This window comes from Dasypus novemcinctus, chromosome 26 (assembly GCF_030445035.2).
Source record: "Dasypus novemcinctus isolate mDasNov1 chromosome 26, mDasNov1.1.hap2, whole genome shotgun sequence".
NCBI classification, from domain to species: domain Eukaryota; kingdom Metazoa; phylum Chordata; class Mammalia; order Cingulata; family Dasypodidae; genus Dasypus; species Dasypus novemcinctus.
This window is the reverse complement of record NC_080698.1, coordinates 60660974-60682942: the sequence shown is the minus strand read 5'-3', so window position 1 is coordinate 60682942 and position 21969 is coordinate 60660974. Positions and strand designations below refer to the sequence as shown.

The window sequence follows — 21969 nt, the reverse complement described above, 5'->3', positions numbered from 1 at the left end:
CTGTCCTTTTTATTTTATTTTTTGTCATTGCTTTGTGTTTTAGCCAAGAGTTTAACATGCAGTTGAACAAATTGTTCACAGGATATCTGAGATCCTGGCTTCCCCTAACCAACCTCCTCCACCTCTAATTATCTGGGATGACAGGGAGCCATTTGGACATTATCTCATGAGGAGAGGTGGGCCCAAAGTTCTATGCCAATAGGCTCCAGCTGCCCAGAACCCAGAGAGGCAGAAACATGCCTTGTCAAGCATATCACCCCTGCAAAGTACCTACAACCTAGAAGCTTAAAGCCATCAGGATCTGTAGGAATTACCCTCAACCCCATCCTAAGACCTTCAATTTCATGACATCTGCAGACCCAATATCAGAGAAGGGTTGATCATCCTATGGAAGAAAGGTGAAAAACTGTCCAGTACTAAAGGTGAAAGTGACTGCACAGAGGAGTTGGTCCTTCAATATCCAGGGAATAGTGACCTAGTTGACACCCCCTCTACAAGTATCCCTTCTATTGACCAGCAACAAAGCAAGACCCCTGCCTGGCTTCATCCTCCCCAATAACACCCAGCCACAAAACCTTGCAAATTAACAAGGATCCTTGGACTCACTTTGCTGCCATCTTGTAGTAGATCATCCGATCAAAGTTGCTTGTGTGCCGCCAGTCCTGCACGGCCCTCTGCAGTCCCTTGTCCAGGCTCATGGTAGGCTTCTGATGGGCCAGTGACCTAAGCACTGGGCAAAAATTCCCCATGTCAGTAATATTCTACATGCACCTTCTCCTACGCCTGTATGATACTACCCAGCCAACATCACCTGAACCCCATCACATCTATCCACCTTCATGATGCCCTTTCTGTGTGTACCCTGTGATTTTAAGTGCATCTCCCTTGTACAATCCCTGACTGAATATTGAATATCAATAAAAGAATAATTTCTAGAAGTCCAGCTCAATGAAATGATTCTTTGGAATCTCTGACTTCCCTTTGTATCTTCAATGGTACTGTGTAGTGAATGAACTGGGAGAACAGTTTAAAAGGAGATTCCGGGGCTATTCCCAGGGGTCAAAAGCTAAGTAAACAACTTCCCAGGTGACTATTAGGTGATTAGTGCTTTGGAAAACAGAGCATCAGAATACGAAGAGGAGTTAATATGCAAAGCCAAGGGTTGTTAAAGCCCACGTCCATGGACAGCCATGGGCTGCCTCAAGATACAGAAGGTCATGCTGCTGCCTGCATTTGAGAGTGCTCCAAGAGTGTTCAAGAATGTGGGAGATCAGCTAACATGGAGTTGAAGAATGTCAACCACCACACCATGGAGCCTAGAGTGCCTGCAACTGGAAGTGGGGGGGGGGGGGTTGCATCCAATATCCATGTGGAATCTGAGCCTCCTCTTGACATAGATGTGCAATGAACACAACCAATCCAAAGTCCAGAGAGAAAATGTGGCATTGGTGTGGGAAAAGTGGCCATGGTGGCTGCTGGGTGCAGGGAATGGGAGGAAGAGATGAGATGTGGAGGCGTTTTCGGGACTTGGAGTTGTCCTGGGTGGTGCTTCAGGGACAATTACTGGACATTGTAGATCCTCCCATGCCCCACTGGATGGAACGTGGGAGAGTATGGGCTATGATGTGGACCATTGACCATGAGGTGCAGCGATGCCCAGAGATGTACTCACCAAATGCAATGGATGTGTCATGATGATGGGGGAGAGTGCTGCTGTGGGGGGAGTGGTGGGGTAGGGGTGGTGGGGGTGAGTGGGGACCTCATATTTTTTGAATGTAATATTTTTAAAAAATGAATAAAAAATATTGAAAAAAATATATGAAAACAAGGAAAAAAATAAACATACTACAAATCTACAGTGGCGGAAACTGCATGGTATTAGCACAAAGACACACTGATCAATGTAACTGTACTGAGAGTTCTAATATAGATCCTTCCATATACACTCATCTGATATTCAACAAGGTCACCAAGCCCACTCAATTGGGAGAGAATGGCCTCTTCCACAAATGGTACTTGGAGAACTGGGTTTCCATATTCAAAAGAATGAGACTGGAACACCATCTCACATATTATACAAAAATCAAGACAAGATCGATCAAAGATCCAAAAATAAGAGCCATCGCCATAAAGACCTTGGAAGATAATGTAGGAAAGCCTCTAAAGGATCTTGTATTAGGAAATGGTTTTATGAACTTCACAGCCAAAGCACAAGCAAGGAAGAAAAAATAGATAAATGGGACCTCTTCAACATTATAAACTTTTGCACCTCAAAGGAGTTTGTCAAGAAAGTGAAAAGGCAACCTTCCTACTGGGAGAATAAAATTCAGAAACCATATATCTTATAGGAGCCTAATATGCAGCATAGATCAAGAAATCCTACACTTTGAAAATGAAAAGGCAAAAAACCCATTTCACAAATGGGCAAGTGCTTTGGATAGATACTTCTCCAAAAAACAAATACAAATGACTGAAAAGCACACGAAAAGATGCTCAACATCACTAGTTATTAGGGAAATGAACATCAAAACTACAACAAGATGTTATCTTATACCCATTAGACTTGCAACCATAGATGAAAAAAAAAAACAGAAGACGACAAGTATTGGGGAGGATGTGGGGGAATGGGAACCCTCATCCACTACTGGTGGGAATGTAGAATGATGCAGTCATTTGGATGATAGTTCAACAATTTCTCAAAAAACTAACTAGAGGTCTGCCACATGATACAGCAAATCCACTACTGAATACATACCCAGAAGAACTGAAAGCAAGGACACATCAGATACATACACAGCAATGTTCATTGTGGCATTATTTACTATTGCCAAAAGTTGAAATCAACCCAAATGCCCATCAAGAGATAAATGGATAAAAAGAATGTGGAACATACATACATTGGAATATTGCTCAGCTGGAAGAAAGATTATAGCACTGACACAATGGATAATACAACATGGATGAATCTTGAGGATCTTATGTTGAGTGAAGCAAGTCAGGCTTTGAAGGACAAATACTTCATGACCTGACTGATATAAATTAAGCAATTTGAGCTGACTCACAGAACAAGCGTCTGGAAGATAGGTGTACAGGAAATAGAAATGGATAAGAAGATTGTCAGCCAAAACCTATATGGGTGAAGTCTATGATGACGTGGAAATGTGTAGCTGTGCAGTGAAATGACATGGCACGGGTGTAGTGATACTATTGGGTTTGGTGCAGATCTGACAGGGGGTAGGATGGGGAGGGAGAGGTAGACAGTCCTTGGAACTGGGGGATGGCTGAAGAAGGTAGCAGGTAAACACTGGGGACTGGCAGGGATGTGATTAAAAGTACGATGTTGGGAATGCTCTTTTGTCAATTTTACAAGGAAGAGTTACTAATTTAGTGTGTTGGATGGAAGGGCATTTGGGGCAAGGTATACCTGGGACGGGCTTTTCAGGAGTGTTCAAGAGATCATTTTTATGGGTAAAGATCCACAGGATGTTGTTGGATTCCCATCGCGGGGAGGCCTGCTATGTTTTCAAACAGATGGGTGGGAGTCCCTTGAGAGTATGGGTGGTGCCTTATAGGGAAGGACAGACCAATGTGTCAAATCCTCAGTGTTATTGCAAGTTACTGAATCTTGTCCTTCAAGAAGTAAAGCCTGGTTTCCCCCATGGTCCTCAAGGGAAGGGGAGGAAAGAATAGAAGAAACGGGGCATTTGGGGAGCAATGGAAATGCTCTACATGATATTGCAATGATGGATACAGGTCATGTTTAATTCCATCAAATATTTATAAAATGTATGGTCCAAAATGTAAACCATAATGTAAACCATGGACCACCCTTAGTAGCTATATTTCAATATTGGTACATCAGGTGTAAAATATGTACCATCCACATATAAAAATGTTAGTCATATGGGAAGGGGTAAAGGGGGAAAGATGATGGTTATATGGGAGTCCCCTGTTGTAGTAGTTTGAAATAATTGATGGATTCCAAAAAGAAATATTGGATTATGCTTGGAATCTGATCTGTACATGGGCATGATTGAATTATCATTAGGGCATTGAGTCCCTACCACTTGGTGGGTGGGGAATCACAGATAAAAGGAATGGTGAAGAACAGAGTTCGAGATTTCTGATGTTAGAGTTTGATGCTGAAGACCTGGGAAGTCATTACCCAGAGGAAAGGGAAGCCAGCACCAGGAGGGAACCTTGAACCCAGAGAAAAGCAAGCCCAGGAACATAGGAAACTCAGAAGCCAAAACCCTCACAGACATTGTGAGACTTCTTGCTGCAATAGACTTCAGTGAGGGAAGTAACTTATACTTTATGGTCTGGTATCTGTAAACTCCTACCCCAAAATAAATACCCGTTATACTTCCCAGCAGATTTCCAGTATTTTGCATCAGCACCTCCTTCGCTGACTAATACACCTATATTCTGTATGTGACTTTACTGTGACCTAAAACTTCTTTGAAGACCAAAAAAAAAAAAAAAGACACTGGAGTAATGGAAGAAAATAAGATCACTGTACATGCAGGAAGATATATATTACAGTGATGAAAGGAAAAACACACAAAAGTTTTTAAAAATTATTTTTCAGTATATTTTTAAAATCCCAATTTTAAAATTTTAATTTCTCTAAATTATTATGTATTTTCTTTCTTACATTTAAACCTATCATTATTTCATTCTCCTGTTAATTATAGTTGGTGATATCCTTGGTTTCATTTTAAAGGAAGTTTTGGGTCACAGAAGGGTTTCAACTATGGTAGGGTAGGATCATTGTTGTGGGGTGTCAGTGTGGGGGATATATGGGAGGAAGCTCACCTGGGCATGCATATAAGGCATAAAATGTATTTTAGTGTTCATGGGGCATTTTTACAGTGAGTGAGATTCACACAATAAAGAAAGAATATCAAATTCCCATTGTGGGGAGCTCTGCCACTTTCTGTAATGGAACGGCAAGAATCCCCCAAGTACAGAGGCAATGACTAGTGAAGGAGGATGGTCCATTGATGGGCCCTTGATATTGATGGCTATGCTTGTGAGCCTTCACTCTTGAAATTGAAACTTAGCCTACTATTGTAGGGTGCCTAAGAGTTAGCTGGTGGGAACCACCCTGTGCTCAAAGGTGGCCTCTCTCTAAGCCAAACTCAGCATATAAATGCAATAGCTTCCCCCCCAGCATGCTTTATGACTCCCAGGGATGAGTAAACTCGTGGAAATAAACTCTGGAGTATGGGTTACTAAGAAATGGAATGAGGGTTGAGAATGAGAGCTGATGATTGATGTATGTAGTGATATAATTTGGTTAACTGTAATAGAGTGGAAATGAATAGGGTTGAGAGTAACACGTGTAACATATTATAGTAATGCTCAGAGGGAACATTATTGCTTAAATGCTCAAATCAGAAAATAAGAACCTCAAATCAGTAAGTTAAACTTCATCTTAAGATAGTAGAAAAAAGCAAACTAAGTCCAAAGCAAAGAGAAGAAATGAAATAATAAACATCAGAAAGGAAATCAATGAAAGACCAGGAAACCAATAAAAAGCAATATTATGTTGAAAAGATCAATAAAATAGTCAAATCTTGAGCTCAACTGAAGTAAAAGAGGGTTAAATTACCAAAACCAGGAGTAAGGATGGGAACATCACTACTAAGATTATGGAAGCAAAAAGCTTATGAGCAAAAATTGTCTCAGTGGGTCACTAGGGGTAAGAGCAAGTGGTGCCACTCCCATTTCCACCCCTTGACTCCTGGGATCCATGGATTCTGGTTGTGGCAGAAACAGCACCATAAAGTGGATGCTGATTTAAAGCATACACAGCCTCCTGGAGAACATTGCCCCAGCCGTGCAAGGTATTGCCACCTAGTTGGCACTGTTAATGAGTCTTTGACAGGCTACTCCACCATTCTATCAATCTAGCTGCTTCGGGGAACATGGTAAGACCAGGGAATTCCATAGGCATGTGCCCATTCCCGCACATCATTTGCTGGGAAATTAGTTCCTTGAGCAGAAGCAATGCTGTGTGCAATGCCAGGGCGGTAGATAAGACATTCGGTAAGTCCATGGATGGTACATTTGGAAGAGCCATTGCATGTAGGAAATGCAAACTCATGTACAGAGTATGTGTCTATTCCAGTTAAAACAAATCACTGCCCCTTGCATGGTGGAAGTAGTCCAGTATAGTCAACCTGCCACCAGGTGTCAGGCTGGTCACCTCAAGGAATGTTGCCATATTGGGGGCTGAGTGTGGGTCTCTGCTGCTGGCAGACTGGGCACTCAGCAGTGGATGTAGCCAAGTCAGCCTTGGTAAGAGGAAGTGCGTGTTGCTGAGCCCATGCATAACTTCCATCCCTTCCTCCATGGCCACTTTTTCCATGAGCCCATTGGGCAATGACAGGAGTGGCTGGGGAAAGAGGCTGAGCATTAGCCACAGAGTGGGTCATGTTTTCCACTTGATTATTAAAATCTTCCTCTGCTAAAGTTACCCGCTGGTGAGCATTAACATGGGACAAAAAGTTTTCATGTTTTTTGCCCACTGAAAAAGGTCAATTCACATAACTGTTCCCCAGACCTCCTTCTCACCAATTTTCCCATCATGTTTCTTCCAAGTCCCTGACCATCCAACCAAGCCATTGGCAACATTTCATGAACCAGTGTACAAATGCACCTCTGGCTGTTTCTCCTTCCAAGCAAAATGAAAAAGGTGCACTGCTCAAAGTTCTGCCCACTGGGAGGATTTGCCTCACCACTGCCCTTCAGCGATGTCCCAGAAAGGGGCTGCAATGCTGCAGCTGTCCACTTTTGGGCGGTAGCTGCATATCATGCAGAACCATCTGTAAACCAGGCCTGAGGTTTCTCTTCCTCAGTCAAATGATTGTAAGGGACTCCCCAAGAGGCCAAAGCTGTGGGCTGGGAAGGAGAAAATAGCATGGCAGTGGTGGTGATCATGGGCATTTGGGCTATTTCACCATAGACCTTTCTCATGCCTTCACGACCTGCTCAAGCCTTTCTCATATATACCACTTCCACTTTATTATGGAGTGCTATTGTGCCCTCCTGACTTTATGGTTTGGTAGGTCAGACAATACCCAGCTCATGATAGGCAACTCAGGTCTCATGGCACCTTGATGGCCCATAGTTAAGCATTCAGTCTCTACTAAGGCCCAGCAGGAGGCCAAAAGCTGTTTCTCAAAAGGGGAGGAGTTATCTGCAGAGGATGGCAGGGTTTTGCTCCAAAATCCTAAGGTCAGTGTTGTGATTCACTTATAAGGGTCTGCCAAAGACACCGGACAAAATGATGATGAAGGACAAGTGCCATGTGAAACAGAGTGTCTACAAATGCAAGCAAAACAGCCCTTTCCATCTGTCCCATAAGATCTAAACCGCTTCTGAATCTGAGACAGAGTGAGCATTAAAAACCCCCAAAATGTACGGTTTAGGGAAGAACCAACTTAAGGTGGTCAGCAACCATGGACAAAGTAAACATTAATGTTGTAACAATGGAAGAACATGTAACACTGATGCAAAGATAGTGCTTAGCAGAGGTTCTGAGGGGAGGGGCTGGGGATACTAGGTAGAAAATAGGGCATTTTTAAGGCACTGGAATTAAGTGTAAACTGCAGTGTAAACTGTTGGCCTTGGTTAGTAGTAATGCTTTAATGTTTTATTCATCAATTGTAACAAATGTACCACACAATTGTATGATGCTACTCAGAGGGAAACTTGTAGGAGTGCGAGGGGTCAGTTATATGCAGATCCCTTATACGCTTGATGAAATTTTTAAAAATATTATCCTTACAGAACACTCATCCAAAACAAAATGTTCATGAAAACACAAACAGATGAAAATAGCATGTGGTAACAGTTTCCACTTATTATCAATAGACCTTCCACAACCTAAAAGAAATACATCCAACAGAAATTAGAGCAAACATTACAGGTACCAGCGGCATGCTAGCACCATATCCCTAACATTAGGAAAAAGACAAAGAAGAGCAGTCATTACCATTTCTATTCAACAGTGCAATGCAGGTCTTTACAAGTGCAATTAAAAAGTTAAAAAAAGAAATGTGTTTTAAAGCTTGGAAATCATGTGCACAATCATCATATAGCCAAAGAAACCCTCCGGAATCTACCAGTGAATTATGAGAATCAATGAGGGGGTAAGTCTGTCTGTTAAAACATCAATCAACCAAAATCCTTTGCATGCATAAAAGGTAATTTAGTATGAGGCTATTTCAGTGTATGGAATATTTCTGTGATTTAGCCTCTGGGTTTTGGCATATTTTGACCAAAACGTACTCAAATTCATTAAATGTTCTTCGTATCGTGAATCAAAATTCAAAACACAATAATAAATATTTTTCTGTTTTCTAAAGTCTTCTACTATTTAGTACCCTAAATGTCCAGAGTCTCCCATTATACAAGATCAGGCAGAACAATTCTAATGCCCTAAAACTGTCCTGTGTTCCTTCTATTTGTTCTTTCTTCCCCCACCCGCAGCACCTATGGTACCCACTGTTTCACTTTCTGAAGAGTATGACTCATAATTACTTGCAATAATATCGAGTACTTGACATAATTGTCTCTTTTCTTTTTATTAGACACTGCCTATGTTCTCGAGAGACTCTTGCCACTCTATTTGAGAACATAGCATGACTCCCCCGGACTGGGATTTAATATTTTCTTGCTTATTGTGTGGGTCTCCACCCACTGAGATAACACATAATGACAAGATGAGCACTTACATATTCCAGAGAAACCTGCCCCAGGTACAACCTCTCCTGTATGCCACTCCCATCCAATACCTACACCAGTAATCTTCCCCTGCCATATTTGCTAAAACAATATTCCCAACACTGTAGTTTTAACCACACATCTACAAATCCCCAGAGTTCATCTGTTCCTGCCCATGACCCTCCTCCCAGCCCATGGATAGTCCGACGCCCCCACTCTACCCAACTCACAGAGCAGCACTGCTCATCTCAATATCATCACTGCACCACTGTCATCCTCATCCACTGCACAACTACACCCTTCCACCTTATCATACTTACTGCACATATGGGCATAGACTCACAAACCCTATTCCCTTTGTGTCCCCTGGAGACACTCGCTCCATGAGGCTGCTCAAACTGCTTAATTCAAAACAGTGAGGTCATGCAATATTTGCCCTTCAGTGCCTGGCCCACTTCACTTAACATGAGGTCTTCAAGATTCATCCAGGTTATCCTGTGTGCTAATACTGCGTTGCTTCTTATACCTCAGGAATGGTCCATGGTATGTATATACCACTCTTTGCTTATCCATCCTTCTATTCATGTGCACTTGGGTTGATTCTATCTTTTGGCAATAGCGAATAACGCTGCTATGAGCATTGGTGTGCACAGATCCATTTGTGCCCCTGCTTTCAATTCTTCCTGTTCTATACCCAGAAGTGGGATTGCTGGAGCAAATGGCAGTTCTATAGTTAGCTAGCTGAGGAAGTGCCAAACTGTCCTCCACAAGGGCTCCACCATTCTCCACTCACACCATCAGTTAATGAGAGATCCCTTTCCTCCACATGCACTCTAACTTATAGTAAAGCAGTTTTCAGAAAAACATATTTCACTTCTATTTATATAGTGGGGAATTATACATTGATAATACTTATTTTTAAAATGAGTCAATTGTGTTAATACATATGAACACATCATTCAATTAATCCAAAACATACAATCAGTGCTATTTGATACAATTACAAAGTTGTACAGTCATCACTTCGATCATTCTTAGAGCATTTCCATTATTTCAATGGTAATAATATTAAACAAAAAAGACACCCCGTGGCAGCAACTACATAGCAACCATCTACCCACAATCTGCAGACACACAAACCGCAGTCCCAAAACAACCAGACACATGCAAGACTTTCCCTTGCCTAATGGATATACATGGTAAGAATCACAAAAATGCACGGAAGCCTGAAGAATCTCTGACACTAATTATATATTTGCCAGACTTCCAATGTACACTCGGAGTCCCTTGTACAAAAAAATATGAGTTTATGTGGGTATGAGTCTCCAAAACAGAGTCAGGAGATCAACAGAGGGGTCACTCTTATGCATGCCTCAGCAGGGTCCCAGAGACAGCCAGGGCAGATACAACCCCAGGTATTGGTTCTTCTGAGGCCTCCAGAGACCTAGAGGTTCTATGGTCGTGGCAGATGGAGTTCAGTGCCATGTCTGTTGGCCCTACCTTGGAGTTGGTGTTCCTGAGTGGGATGGAGTTGAACTCAGATATGATCTTTTTTCGGAAGCCAATCCTGTTACTTTTACCTGACCTGTGGTTGGCACTGGGGCTTAGTGTATACTCAGGGGACCTGAATCTCTGGACTGTCCATGTGATAGCCAGGCCCTGAGCCTCAATAGACCTGCAGCTCCTACCCTCTCTTTTAATGAACTTACTCCAGCCAGCAAACAGGGAGGTGAAGAAGGTCAACCACCACACCAGGGAGCCAAGAGGGCCTACAACTGCAAGCAGGAGAATTGCATCCATCAACCATGTGGAACTAAGTCCCCTCTCGATATAGAGGTGGAGTGGACATAACCATCCCAGGGTCCACAGGATGGAGGAATAGAGTATGCATTAGAGTGGACTTACTGATATTCTATTCTGGAACTCTTGTGATTAGTAATGGAGGAAAATGTAGCATTAATGTGGAGGAAGTGGCCATGGTAGCTGCTGAGGGTAGGGAGAGGGAAGAAGAGATATGATGTGGGGGCAGTTTCCCTGGGTGGTACTGCATGGACAGTTGCTGGACACTGTAGGTCCTGCCATGGCCCACTGGGTGGACTGTGGGAGAGTGTAAACTACTATGTAAACCACTGTCCATGTGGTGCAGCAGTGCTCCAAAAAGTATTCACCAAGTGCAGTGAATGTGCCATGACGATGAAAGAGGTTGTTGATGTGGGAGGAGGGGGGTGAGGGGGTGGGGACTATATGGGAACCCCATATATTTTGAATGTAACTTTAAAAATATATTTATATAAACCCCAGAATTCCCAGTAAAAATTAATCTTTAGTACAAAAACACAATCTCTAAACATCCATGGACAGACAAGCACTTAGTAGTAAACATATCCTCGTATCCCATAAAAAATACACCAAAACTCACAAAACCCCCAAATCAATCCCATAGACTCTGACAACAACCAAATGCATTCAAGACAAACTCGGATATTACCAAGTACTTAAGGAACAGTCAGTCTCCCAAGCCCTGTGAACACACACCTACGTACGATGCCGCAGAACCTGAAGACGAAGAGCAACTTTTCCACATGCTCCTAAATCTCACACACGACACCCCGTCTTTCAACCAAATGGACACAATAACCTCACACCCCAAATACAAACTCACACAAGCCTCCATCTTGAGAAACTATGAACAGAATGTGCCCATAGGCCCTGATACGTTCAACTTCACAAACCCAGCCCCCCCACACAAAATCCAGTCACTCCTCTCCAAATTTGGTCCACACCAAAAACAAATGCCCTGAACTCCCACCCAGGCAGTGTGAGCACATATTAATGCCTATGCTCTGAATAGACACAGACCCAATTCACACCTCACAAAGAGACACATATACGATATCTCCCTTTACCCTCCAAATAAACAGAACCACCCAAAAACACACATATGCAAAAGTTTCCAAAGTGGTCCACAGTGTTGCTAGGCAGAATATTTGCTGTTCCTTTCTGCAGTGACTTTGATGAGAAAATTCTACAACCTCCTCCCTGATGAACCCAGAGGTGGCCATTGGACTTGCTTTGTTCCGTGAATACCCACAAATTACTAATGGCCAGTCTTCCAATGCATGCATTAGAAGGGTAAACATAGCCTTGTGAATTAACACACACTCCAGAGTTCACCTGAACTGCCTACATTCTCCAAACCTGTAGAATCTACCTACAAACTCCCTGAATTTTCACATAAATTGTCCACAGCCCTAGGACACCCAGCCCACAAGGCTTCATGTATATATAGAAACCTCCAACACCACCCCATACATGTATTTACCATCTAAGAATCTCCCATTTCCGTAAACACACCAGCATCTCACACAACCTGGAGAACACACACACACACTCAGAATGCATGGAGGTGTGGGCTGGTGTAATTGAGAACCTCTTATATTTTTAAATGTAATATTATTCATAATATATGTATCCTCAAGAAAATACAATAAAAAAATAAAGCATATAAAGAAATGGCTCCGAGCCTAAAAAAGGATGAGTTTTGTGAAGAGTGTCAAGGGCCACAGATCTCTCTGCATCTGCACGGAAGGCCTCCAGTCTCTAGTAGATGGGAATGTAGGTGGGAGACAGCCTAGATGGCAGCACCTGCAGAGATTGTCAGGACAAGGAGCCACTTTCTCCAGGTCTCGCCCTTTCCCAGGAGGCTCATAATCCATTCCTGATGGAAGCATGTGAGAAACGTCTGCATAACTCAGTTCAACTGAGGAAATGGCAGACTTTCTAGAGCCACAGTCCACCTGGCCAGCTGAGACAGTTTTGGGGTCTATGTAACAATTCGACTACTCCCTCTGCCCATACGCATTTACCTATCTTTTTATAGAGGTTCTTTACTAACCATCTTGTTCAATAACCTCTGAATTCCTGATTACATTTTAGAGATTCAAACAGATATAACCCATTTCTTCATTCAACAATTATTTATGGAGCATCAATGTCATGGTAAAGATGCCTCATGCAGGTCTTACATAATAGTGCAGGAAACCAGATATACACAAATATCTAGTCTGGACTCACATGCAGACTGAGTTTCTGAAATGTACACTCAGAAATGAGATTTAGTGCTATAATCCTAGTGGACTCTGCAGATAGAAACTGGGGAATGAAAATAAGGTTGAGTGTTAACAAAAAGCCCTTGATTGAAAATGTAAGAGAAGAATTGAATGCTCAAGGAGAGAGTCAATTTCCTCCCATAAAATATTTACCCTACACTGGAATCCTCTTCCTGGGATATCTGCACCTGGGCACTGAGGTTCAAGATATTTTCCAGGTATACCACTCATCCATTGCCACAATAGTGCAGATAAACAAACTACTGCAAAGCTCAATTGATTACAGCCATAGGTGTAGATTTCCCTCAGGTGTCTGAGGGTGGGAGTTTGCAGCTTGGCTCTTCTGGAAGTTCTCCTCTGATCTAGGCTCCTTCACATGTCAGGGTTGACTATAGAAAAGCAGTCTGGTCCACATCTCACCCTCAGGAGGAGAGCATGAGCGCATGTACCTGTCACTGACTGATGTGCAAGGGCAAGTCCCAGAACCAGGTCCCAGAGACAGAGCGGGAGGCGCTGCAGTGTGACAAGGGGAAGGGCAAGGAGGCCTGGAGGGAAGCACTCTGTCATTTTGCCTTCTGCCACAGGTAGCTGTGATTTCTAACTCACCAAGGTGTACACTTGGGGAAGAGACTGTTACTGCATCTTACTGCACTCTTACCCTGGAAGGCAGCTAAAAACACATTCTCAGGTCATCTAATCCTTATTCAGCAAACGATTCTTTGAGGCGTCCTTTGTGCAAACACTGTGAAGGCTGCTGTGCAGATTTCAGAGCTGAATGGGTCAGGTCCCAGTGCTAGAGGATCGAAATCACATAGAGGGTTTTGTAATTAATTTTGTTTGGAATCAGAGTGGAGTGCATTAGGGGACTGGGCAGTTGTGTTCTACCTAGGAAAAGTAAGAAGGAACATTTTTATGAGAACTCACAATATGCCAATCACAGCTCCTAAAAATCTAATCTACTAAGTACAATATTTACAGCTCTACAGAGCTAGCAGTGTTATCCTCATTTCACAAAAAAGTGAGACCTGGCTCAGGGGGGGAGACTATTGAAACAGTCACAAAGGGCATGGAATCCACATGTGGGAACCAAACTGGATCCAGGCTTTCTGGAAGCAGAGGCTCTGCTCTAGCCCTGACCCCAGGCTCCCTCTTGATTGTGTTCCCTGAAGCTGGGGAAGGACAGGATGCAGAGAAGTCACCCACTACAGGAAGGACACCTCACGTACCTCCCTGGGATGGAGCTACCTCCAACAATGCTGGCCTTCAAAGGTCAGGACCTCTCCATCAAGGCCTTTTCCAGGTGACCCCTCTCAACAGGGGCAGCAGTTTCCTCACCCAGAGGATTCTCTGATCTCCTGCTGCTGCTTCCCCTGATGCCATGGCTACTTCATGCTAGGGCTGCCTCCAGCCACATCTGTCCCAATGTTTGAGCAGGTTTCTGAACTTTATGGTGTCTAGACACCCAATGATGGGATACTGGGCTTGCTTTAATACCCACTTCTCATCTGGGGCCATCATATTAAGACATATTTGCTGATGGAAGGACGCGTAAGCAGGGAACTTGGCCTGCAGCCAGAACCTAGACTGGTAAGCTCCGGGCTGATGATACCACAGGGCTTCCTGCCTGAGGAAGCAGCAGCCAGAAGGTGAGGCTGGGAAAAGGGGAGGTGTGCGTGTCTTTAGGCTTGGGGTTGGGGGTCATCTCATCACTCACATGCTCTCTCCACCTCCTACTGCAGAGCCAAACCTTGTTCTGACCTCACCCCTGATTCCTGGCCTCCATCAGCGCTTGTCTGGGCTCCAAGTAGCATGCTCTGCTTTCCACATCTGCAGGTCCTAGGCCTCCTTCATTGGCTCTTGAAACACAACCTCCACCTTCAGTCCCACATTCCTGCAGCAGAAATCAGAAAGACTTCCTTTTAGGAGCAGTTTCCCAGTGGTGGCAAAATAACCTTCAGAGTCTCCTCAGACCTTACCAATGCGTTACTGCAGGGCCCGTGTGACCCCATGCCCTGGTGCAGAATTTGAAGGGAAAAGGGCCTGTCACCAGGCTTTGGAGAGTAGAAGAGTCTGGGACATCAGGGAGCCTGGCCATAAGGGCCACTCAGTGAAGACCTGAGATGGGAAGAGGAGGGTAAGACTTGTCCTGCCCCCAGGTTGAGGGCTGTTGCCTCCAGGCCTCTATCTGCACAGCCAACATGGGGGCAGCAATGCCAGGCTGGGGTCTGCAGCTTTCAGTACATGCTCCATCCTTCCAGGTCAAGGCACACCCTCTGTCTCTCCCCACATTGTGTCTCTGTGGTTGTTATGTGGGGGTTTTAGATACCCCCACTCCCACAACTCGAAATTTTAGACCTACTTCCAATACATACAATCACCCCACTGTGGCAGATTGAATTAGGTACTGCAATTTAGGCCTGTGTTTAATCTTAATCCATTTTCCTCTGGCTGTCAACCCAGTCTTAACAGGATTTCCTCTGGTTTTCATTTTCAGGTCATGCGTGGCCCATCTAAAATTGTGGGTGGGTCCTGCTCCTCGTCACTGTAGGCCTTAGGAAGAGAAGCAAGAAGTCACAGAAACTAGGAAGGAAAGGATATCACCAACTGGCCAGAGACTGAGAAACAATCCAAGGAGCTGCAAGGATTCCCCGAAGGTGCATCAGAATGTTACAGGCTTTCAGAGGAAGCAAGGTTTCCCCACACTTTGACCTGGACTTCCAGTCTCAAAGGAGAGACCAACAGATGCTGTTTAAGCAAAACCGTGGTGTGGGATTTGTGAGATCAGCTCAAGCACACTAAGGTGTTCACTTCCATGTATAAACACACAGCCCCACCATTCAATGAGATATATATACTCATACTAAGTGACCACAAGACATACTAAAATCTCTCTACTGAAAGCTTCAATAAATACTGGGAAATATACATCCAAATCACTGTGACCCAGAATACACGCTCATTACACATAAAATGTACCACATGCCTCAATTTTACCCACAATTCCCCTAGACAATACAAATATGAACAAATACCACCCTGTATCACCAAATACAGATACAGCTCCTGCATTTACTTAGTCCCTACACTTGCTAATGATCATCAAAATATCTCCAGGTTCTTCCAGAACAGGCACATGAAACACAACAATCCTTCCATCTGAACATACACATCTGCCAGCTTCATACACTATTATACAGTTTCCCTTCAACACCAAAATATCTACACACAACTCCTGAAAGTCACCCAAATATACATCACCACTCAACGTACCCTGAGTACATTTCAGGGATCCCACACATCCAACCGATATACAGAAGATACAGCGTCCCTATCAACTAATATACTGACATGTTCCCTATCACTGCCCATGTCCATATGCAGAGGCAATTCCAAACTTAAACACACAAAAATCCCAAAGAGTCATGGGGAAAGCCCTCACAACATATAATGTTTCCATAGCCTCAAACTGCAAATACATAACACCAATTCCTTGATATACATGCACTGCATCTGACAGGATGCAAGAACCCAAAGCCTCAGACTCACTGAAGAAATAGTCAGGTCCTCCACTTAACACCAAATATCCACACAGACACCACTGATTCACAGATTTCAAGGTATCTATCACATTCCAACCAGCCTACGAAATGCAAATACGAGTGTCAAACTTTCAATTCATATGAACACAGTTCCAAAATACATGCACAATAGAGCTCACACTCCCTGAATTTCTACAGTCCATAAGAGGCCCACCAATACATGGGTAGACTATCACAATTTTCAGATACACAATCAACCTCTTCTCTGCATACCCACAATCAGGTTCAAAACATCTTTCATTCCTCAAATACACTAACTGACCTGCTAACAACTCCACGAAACACACTTCCACCCGGAGGAACTCAGCTCCTGGATACAATCACAAAAGTAATTAAAGCCCCAGTTATGAATGTAGTGGTATGTAGCCAGGTTTAACACTGTGAACCAACTCTCTCTAAAATAATTGTGTGGGTATATATATAAACATAGAGAATACATTTCAATCATTTAATAGCATACTGTATGTGCAGCACAAATTTTACAAATAGTTAGAAAATATACATTATCTTTTGTAAATTGCACTTGGTCATTTGATTCTCACAAACTTTTGTCCATTTTTGCCCAAATCTTATACCTATTATATATATCCTGTGCCTGAAAATCCATCACAATTGACACCAGACCTTGAAAAACGGTTTATTATTCCATGAAGCAAAGACTCTCATGTTCGTCATAAAATAATGCTTTCATCCTGAACACTGGTTAATATTTCTACCTTAAAAAGTAATATAGTGAAATAACCAAGAGATGCTGGAATTGCCCTTACTTTTTAGTGTTCCCTCTTTCCTCAATAGAATGTATTTTATATACTGAAATATTTTCCCTCATTTTTTGTATTATCACAATGTAGCGGATACAGACTTAGGTCACATTATTAACACTTTAAAGTTAATTTAACTCTATACCATCTAGTTGAACAAATGCAGCTGGTCTGGTCTGCAGCGCTCCTCCCTCCCGCAGTACAGGTGCTCCCCCCACAGTGGAAGGGACAAGTGAGCGCAGGGCCACAGGCTTAGGGAGCAGCTCCTGATTCACAGGAGCACACACAGCGCTGAGCCCAGAGACACCACTAGGAAGCCATGGGTTGGCGCACCCTTCACCTTTACTTTTTACACAACTGACATAGAAAAGCAGGTGGAAGTGGTGGGACTAGGGTGATGGGACAACCCCTCCCCCCAGACCCTGGGGTTCACAGTTATGGACTGGCCCTCCTCCCTGTGCGCATGCGTTTCCCTTCTGGAACCGGTTCCCAACTGACATCAGGGGCGGTTGGAGGACCAGAGAACACGTGACAGAGCCCCACCCCCACAGCCACGTGCACAAGCGCCAAGCTGCCAGGTCCTGCAGGGACCAGGTCCTGGGAGGGGCATGGAGGAGAGGCTGGAGGTGGAGACTCATAAGGCTCTGTCAGGGGTGTTCAGGCCATGCCTCCTCTGCAGGAACCCGAACAGCCTTCCCTGCCTCTGGGAGAAAGCATGTGGGAAAGGACCACTCACAATTTTGGACTGACAGATGTGGAGGACAGTCCCATGCACTGAGATAGGGTCCTCCGTGAAGTATTTTAGAAGAGGTCTAGCCTAGGACAGTGTCCTCAGATTGGAAGGATTGCTCATGCATGCCTTGGCTGCATTTGTTTTCTTCTGGTTCATGGCCTTTCAAAGAATTTGCCCTTTATCCTATTCAGAGGCAAGGTTCCTTATAGAACAATCCTGGCAAAGTATTTGGGTTCTGGAAACTCCTTCAAAGCTATGCTTCCTCTGAACTCCATTGCTGGTTGTGTCCTAGGACTTTTCCCATATTAGGAGATTTTTTTGTGAGCTTATTTAATATATACAGCCAATGTGGACCCAGTAAGATTTTGTTTGAAGGTGATGTTTCTGATAGCTTTCATCAGGACATTTGATCATCTGAGTCCAGAAACTAGTTCACGGCTATCTTGAGCCCTTAAACTTGAGGCAAAATTCTTAGCAGGCTTCTTAGCAATGAGGTAGAATAAAACTCCAGACTTTGTAATACTTGCTGTGACTGTTCTCTTATTCAGTGGAAATATAAAAATCGTGTGTTTGGGTGGAGCATAGATACAAATTCAGTTGTCTTTACTGTAGGTTCAGTGCTTTCTTTTTCTTTATGGGGTAACCATTAACAACGTAATGGGTTCCAGTTCTTATGTAGCATTGCCAGATGAAATAGAGGACACCAAGTTAAACTTAAATCTCATAAAAACAATGTGTATTAGCATATATGTCATATACAATTTGAGACATACTTATGCTAGAATATAATTCATTGTTTACTGAATTTCACAATTTACTGCGGTTTATTTTTTTATTTGCTAAAACTGGGAATATTATTCTTAGGGATATTTTAGAGGTTTTATTAATTGAAGAACTTCTCCTTGTAGCATATGCCAAAGAAAGAAGAGTTGAAAACAAGCTACCAGCCAAAAGACAGTAATTGCAGTAAAACTGACACTAGATAACATATATATACCCTTGTATATACTGTTTATAATCAGAAATAAACATAAAATGTTTATAACGAATTTACAACGTGTTTGCTTTTAGTTGCATGATATTTTCCTGGAAAGATGCGAAAGGAGCAAAAACATAAGTGTCCTCTGGTGATGTGGACTGGGATGCCAGGGGAAGTGGGTGGGTGGAAGGCTTCTCACTACATTTTCCATTGTGCAAAATTTGACTTTCACACCATGCAATGTTTACCTGTTAAAAACAATCAAAATCATTGAAATATTGTAAATTTTAAATACTTAACAACCGATTAATGAGAAAAAAGCATCGATTTCTCCTGTCAGCCTACAAGCGTGGAGTTCTTTGATGTGGAGGGGCTTTCCAGCACAAACCAATGTTTTTTTATAAATAATTTAAGTATAGACCTAGGAAGAAGTCTTTGTGCTATGAATTAGGAAGAATCAATAAATTGCACTAACAGAGTCCATCATAATTGTGCTGTCCCATTATACTTTGAAGGGACCACCTGCAATTTCCCCTGTCAGAGTCCTGGATGACGTTCTACCCTCCCCCACTTCAAGCCCACCTGCCCTCTGCCCCTCCCCCCTGTAGAATGTCTGAGTGCTCCGTTCTAGTCCTGTTGAGATTCAAACTTCCCCACCTTTTCCGTGGATTCCTGAGAATCTGTTGGCAGCGGTTCACTCTCAGGGCGTAGAATTGAATCTCTGCTAGAGGTTGTCAGATAGCGGTGGTCAGTGTCCAAGTGTACCAAGGTAACTTCAAAAGGTAAGCACTTAGGATAAGGTGCTGTGTTATCAGGGTCCCTGATATCCCTCAAATCCATAGAAATTCAAATTTGACCCATCTTCTTGGAACAAGATTTGAGATGAATCTAGAGGAAGGAGAAATCACTGGACTCCACCAAGAACCTCTCACCTGGGAGTTGGTGGGGTAGGTTGGAAAGCCAAGACTTAGAGTTGAGGAAGGGATCTCCTTAGAGGTAGATCTAGATATGTGAGAGGGCTACAATAGGTATGAGAAAGTTTGGATGCAGGAAGAGTTTCTCTCTAGAAAAAAGCCACATAACAAGTGTATTAAATGGTAGCGTGTTTACGTGGTGTGGTAGTGTAGAGAGGCTTGTCTCCACCCTTTGTCATTACTTCAGGCACCTGGGAATTTATGATTTTCTGGGAAGAATATGACCTGGAGGAAATGACATCCTGTGGGGACAGTTAGAAGCAATGGTCTAACGCAAAAAAACTTTTCGGTAGAGTTCATCGTGGCCAAGTCAGCAGTGAAATATCCTGTCTGTGAGGCCGCCTGGAAGTTACTCTAACTGTCCCAGCCCAGAGCCTCTAAGCTCCTACCAGCCCAGAGGCCTTTTGCTTTCACTCCTGGCAAATGTTTTCTCTGACTCAATGTTTCCAGGGCACTTGTGGTAACTTCAGCTAGTTTTAGAGATTGGGTTTACCTGGATTTTATGACGTTTCCTTAAACTATGTAAACTCAGATGTTCAACCAATTCATCTTCTCTAATTACTCACGGTGAACCCTCGGCTCTTCATTTTAAAGTTGAGGTGAAGATGTTGCTCATAGTCCGTAAATACTTCATGGTCATGGAATAGATAGTGGCTGGTATTTGTTTTCAGTAAAACACTCAATGAAGGGTGGTTTCTTTCTGAAGAGGGGAAGGAGAAGAGATACAATTAGGTCTATTTTACTCTATCACTAATAGTACTAGAAGTAATAGTATTGGTAACGGTCTGAAGAGGCGATGCAGAACGTAATCTTAAGAATTTACCACCTTCATAACGCCCTTGTGCTGCCTAGAACTTACCCAAAAGAACATCCCTTATCTGCTCGTGAGCATGCTGAGGGACATTTTTTCCAAAGCATTCCTTGACACCAGCTCTTTGGTCAAGAGGCAGACTGAATGCCTTCACCAAATATTGAGTCTGGCTGAATTTCTGGTAGTGATTTCCTCAGAGAGGGGCTGTCCTGATAGCACGTGCTTCTTTCTCCTTAGCACTCAGAGGTCTGGGAGCCTCACTGAATGGGATCAAGTTCTCTTATGAGAAAACCCTGATCTGGAGTTCTAGAACTTAAAATCACTAGAGGGACAGGTGCTATTCTGAATTTCCTCCACCTATGTGCCTGCTCACTTTTTGAAATTCATAGCTCCGATCCTCGTGACGTATGCATGGCCATTCCAACAGAACGGCATGCCTGTTCCAGCACCACAAAGGAGAAACACGTCTCTCAGTGAGAAGGTGATGTATTGCAAATGCACAAGCAAGGAACTGGGAGAATCTTCCCAAAACCAGATGAAAGTGAGAATGGGAACTTGAATTTGTATAGGGAAAAAACCAGGGGAGAGGTGTAAAGAAAAGCAAGTCAAAAACAAGAAGCAAGTGATGACTTTAGGACTTCCAGGGGTCTTGTGAGGAGGATAACTGCAATTTCCCAGTCCTCAAGCACGTTAAACTCATAACCGTTGTTCCGGTTTTAGTGATTTATCAGTGACAGTTTAGATTCAGATATTGGTGCTTCTGATGCTATTCTCTGGTTTTGCCTTCAGTCGATATTTTATTCTTCTTATTCCTGTATGCAGAACTGGGAAGGTCTGGTTGATGTCCTTTTGGGAGCTAAGAACAAAGAGTAACTATTAAGATTGGATTAAGAGAAAACTATCTTAGTTATGTCTGGTTAGTTCCAGAGCTGCGTAGGTGAAGAAATTTTTAATAAGCATTTTTCCAGCTCTCAATTTCCTAAGGAGTAAAGGACAGCTCCTGAGAGCCTCAAGAGTGTTGCCATTGTGGCCTCTAAATCCACCCATTTCCTTGTCTCTACAGCCTCTCCAGTGCTGGGACCGGACAAGACCATGAACTCTGGAGTCTCCCTGTATCCTGGCACTGCCCTGCCAATCCCTTCACCCATTCCTGGCCCACCACCCCCACCTCCCTGGGGGCAGCACCTACCCCCATCTTTCCTTCCTGGCAGCTCTCTGCAGCCGCCTGCTTTCCCCAGGCCACAGTTGGTGACAGGAAAGGGGGGCC

General features: G+C 43.4%; 1 protein-coding gene across 7 annotated transcripts in view; it reads right to left on the bottom strand.

The window, feature by feature from the left end:
- The window catches only part of LOC131276066 (NUT family member 1-like), a 75204-nt gene that overhangs the window by 2755 nt on the left and 50480 nt on the right, over window positions 1-21969 (bottom strand). For 2 of the 7 annotated variants that reach the window (XM_071212265.1, XM_071212268.1), the window contains 6 exons: window positions 21076-21558; window positions 20385-20591; window positions 19575-19805; window positions 14609-14736; window positions 13504-13638; window positions 607-730 (listed from right to left, as the gene is read on the bottom strand). Coding sequence is in view for 1 of the 7 variants with exons in the window: in XM_071212269.1 (XP_071068370.1) it covers window positions 19764-19805; window positions 20458-20591 (176 nt within the window). In the remaining 6 variants the exon portion in view is untranslated. Of the gene's footprint in view, window positions 1-606; window positions 731-13503; window positions 13639-14463; window positions 14737-19524; window positions 19806-20384; window positions 20592-21075; window positions 21559-21969 lie in introns of those variants that run through there. The other 5 variants (XM_071212267.1, XM_071212266.1, XR_011647589.1 and 2 more) reach the window with 5 other exon arrangements.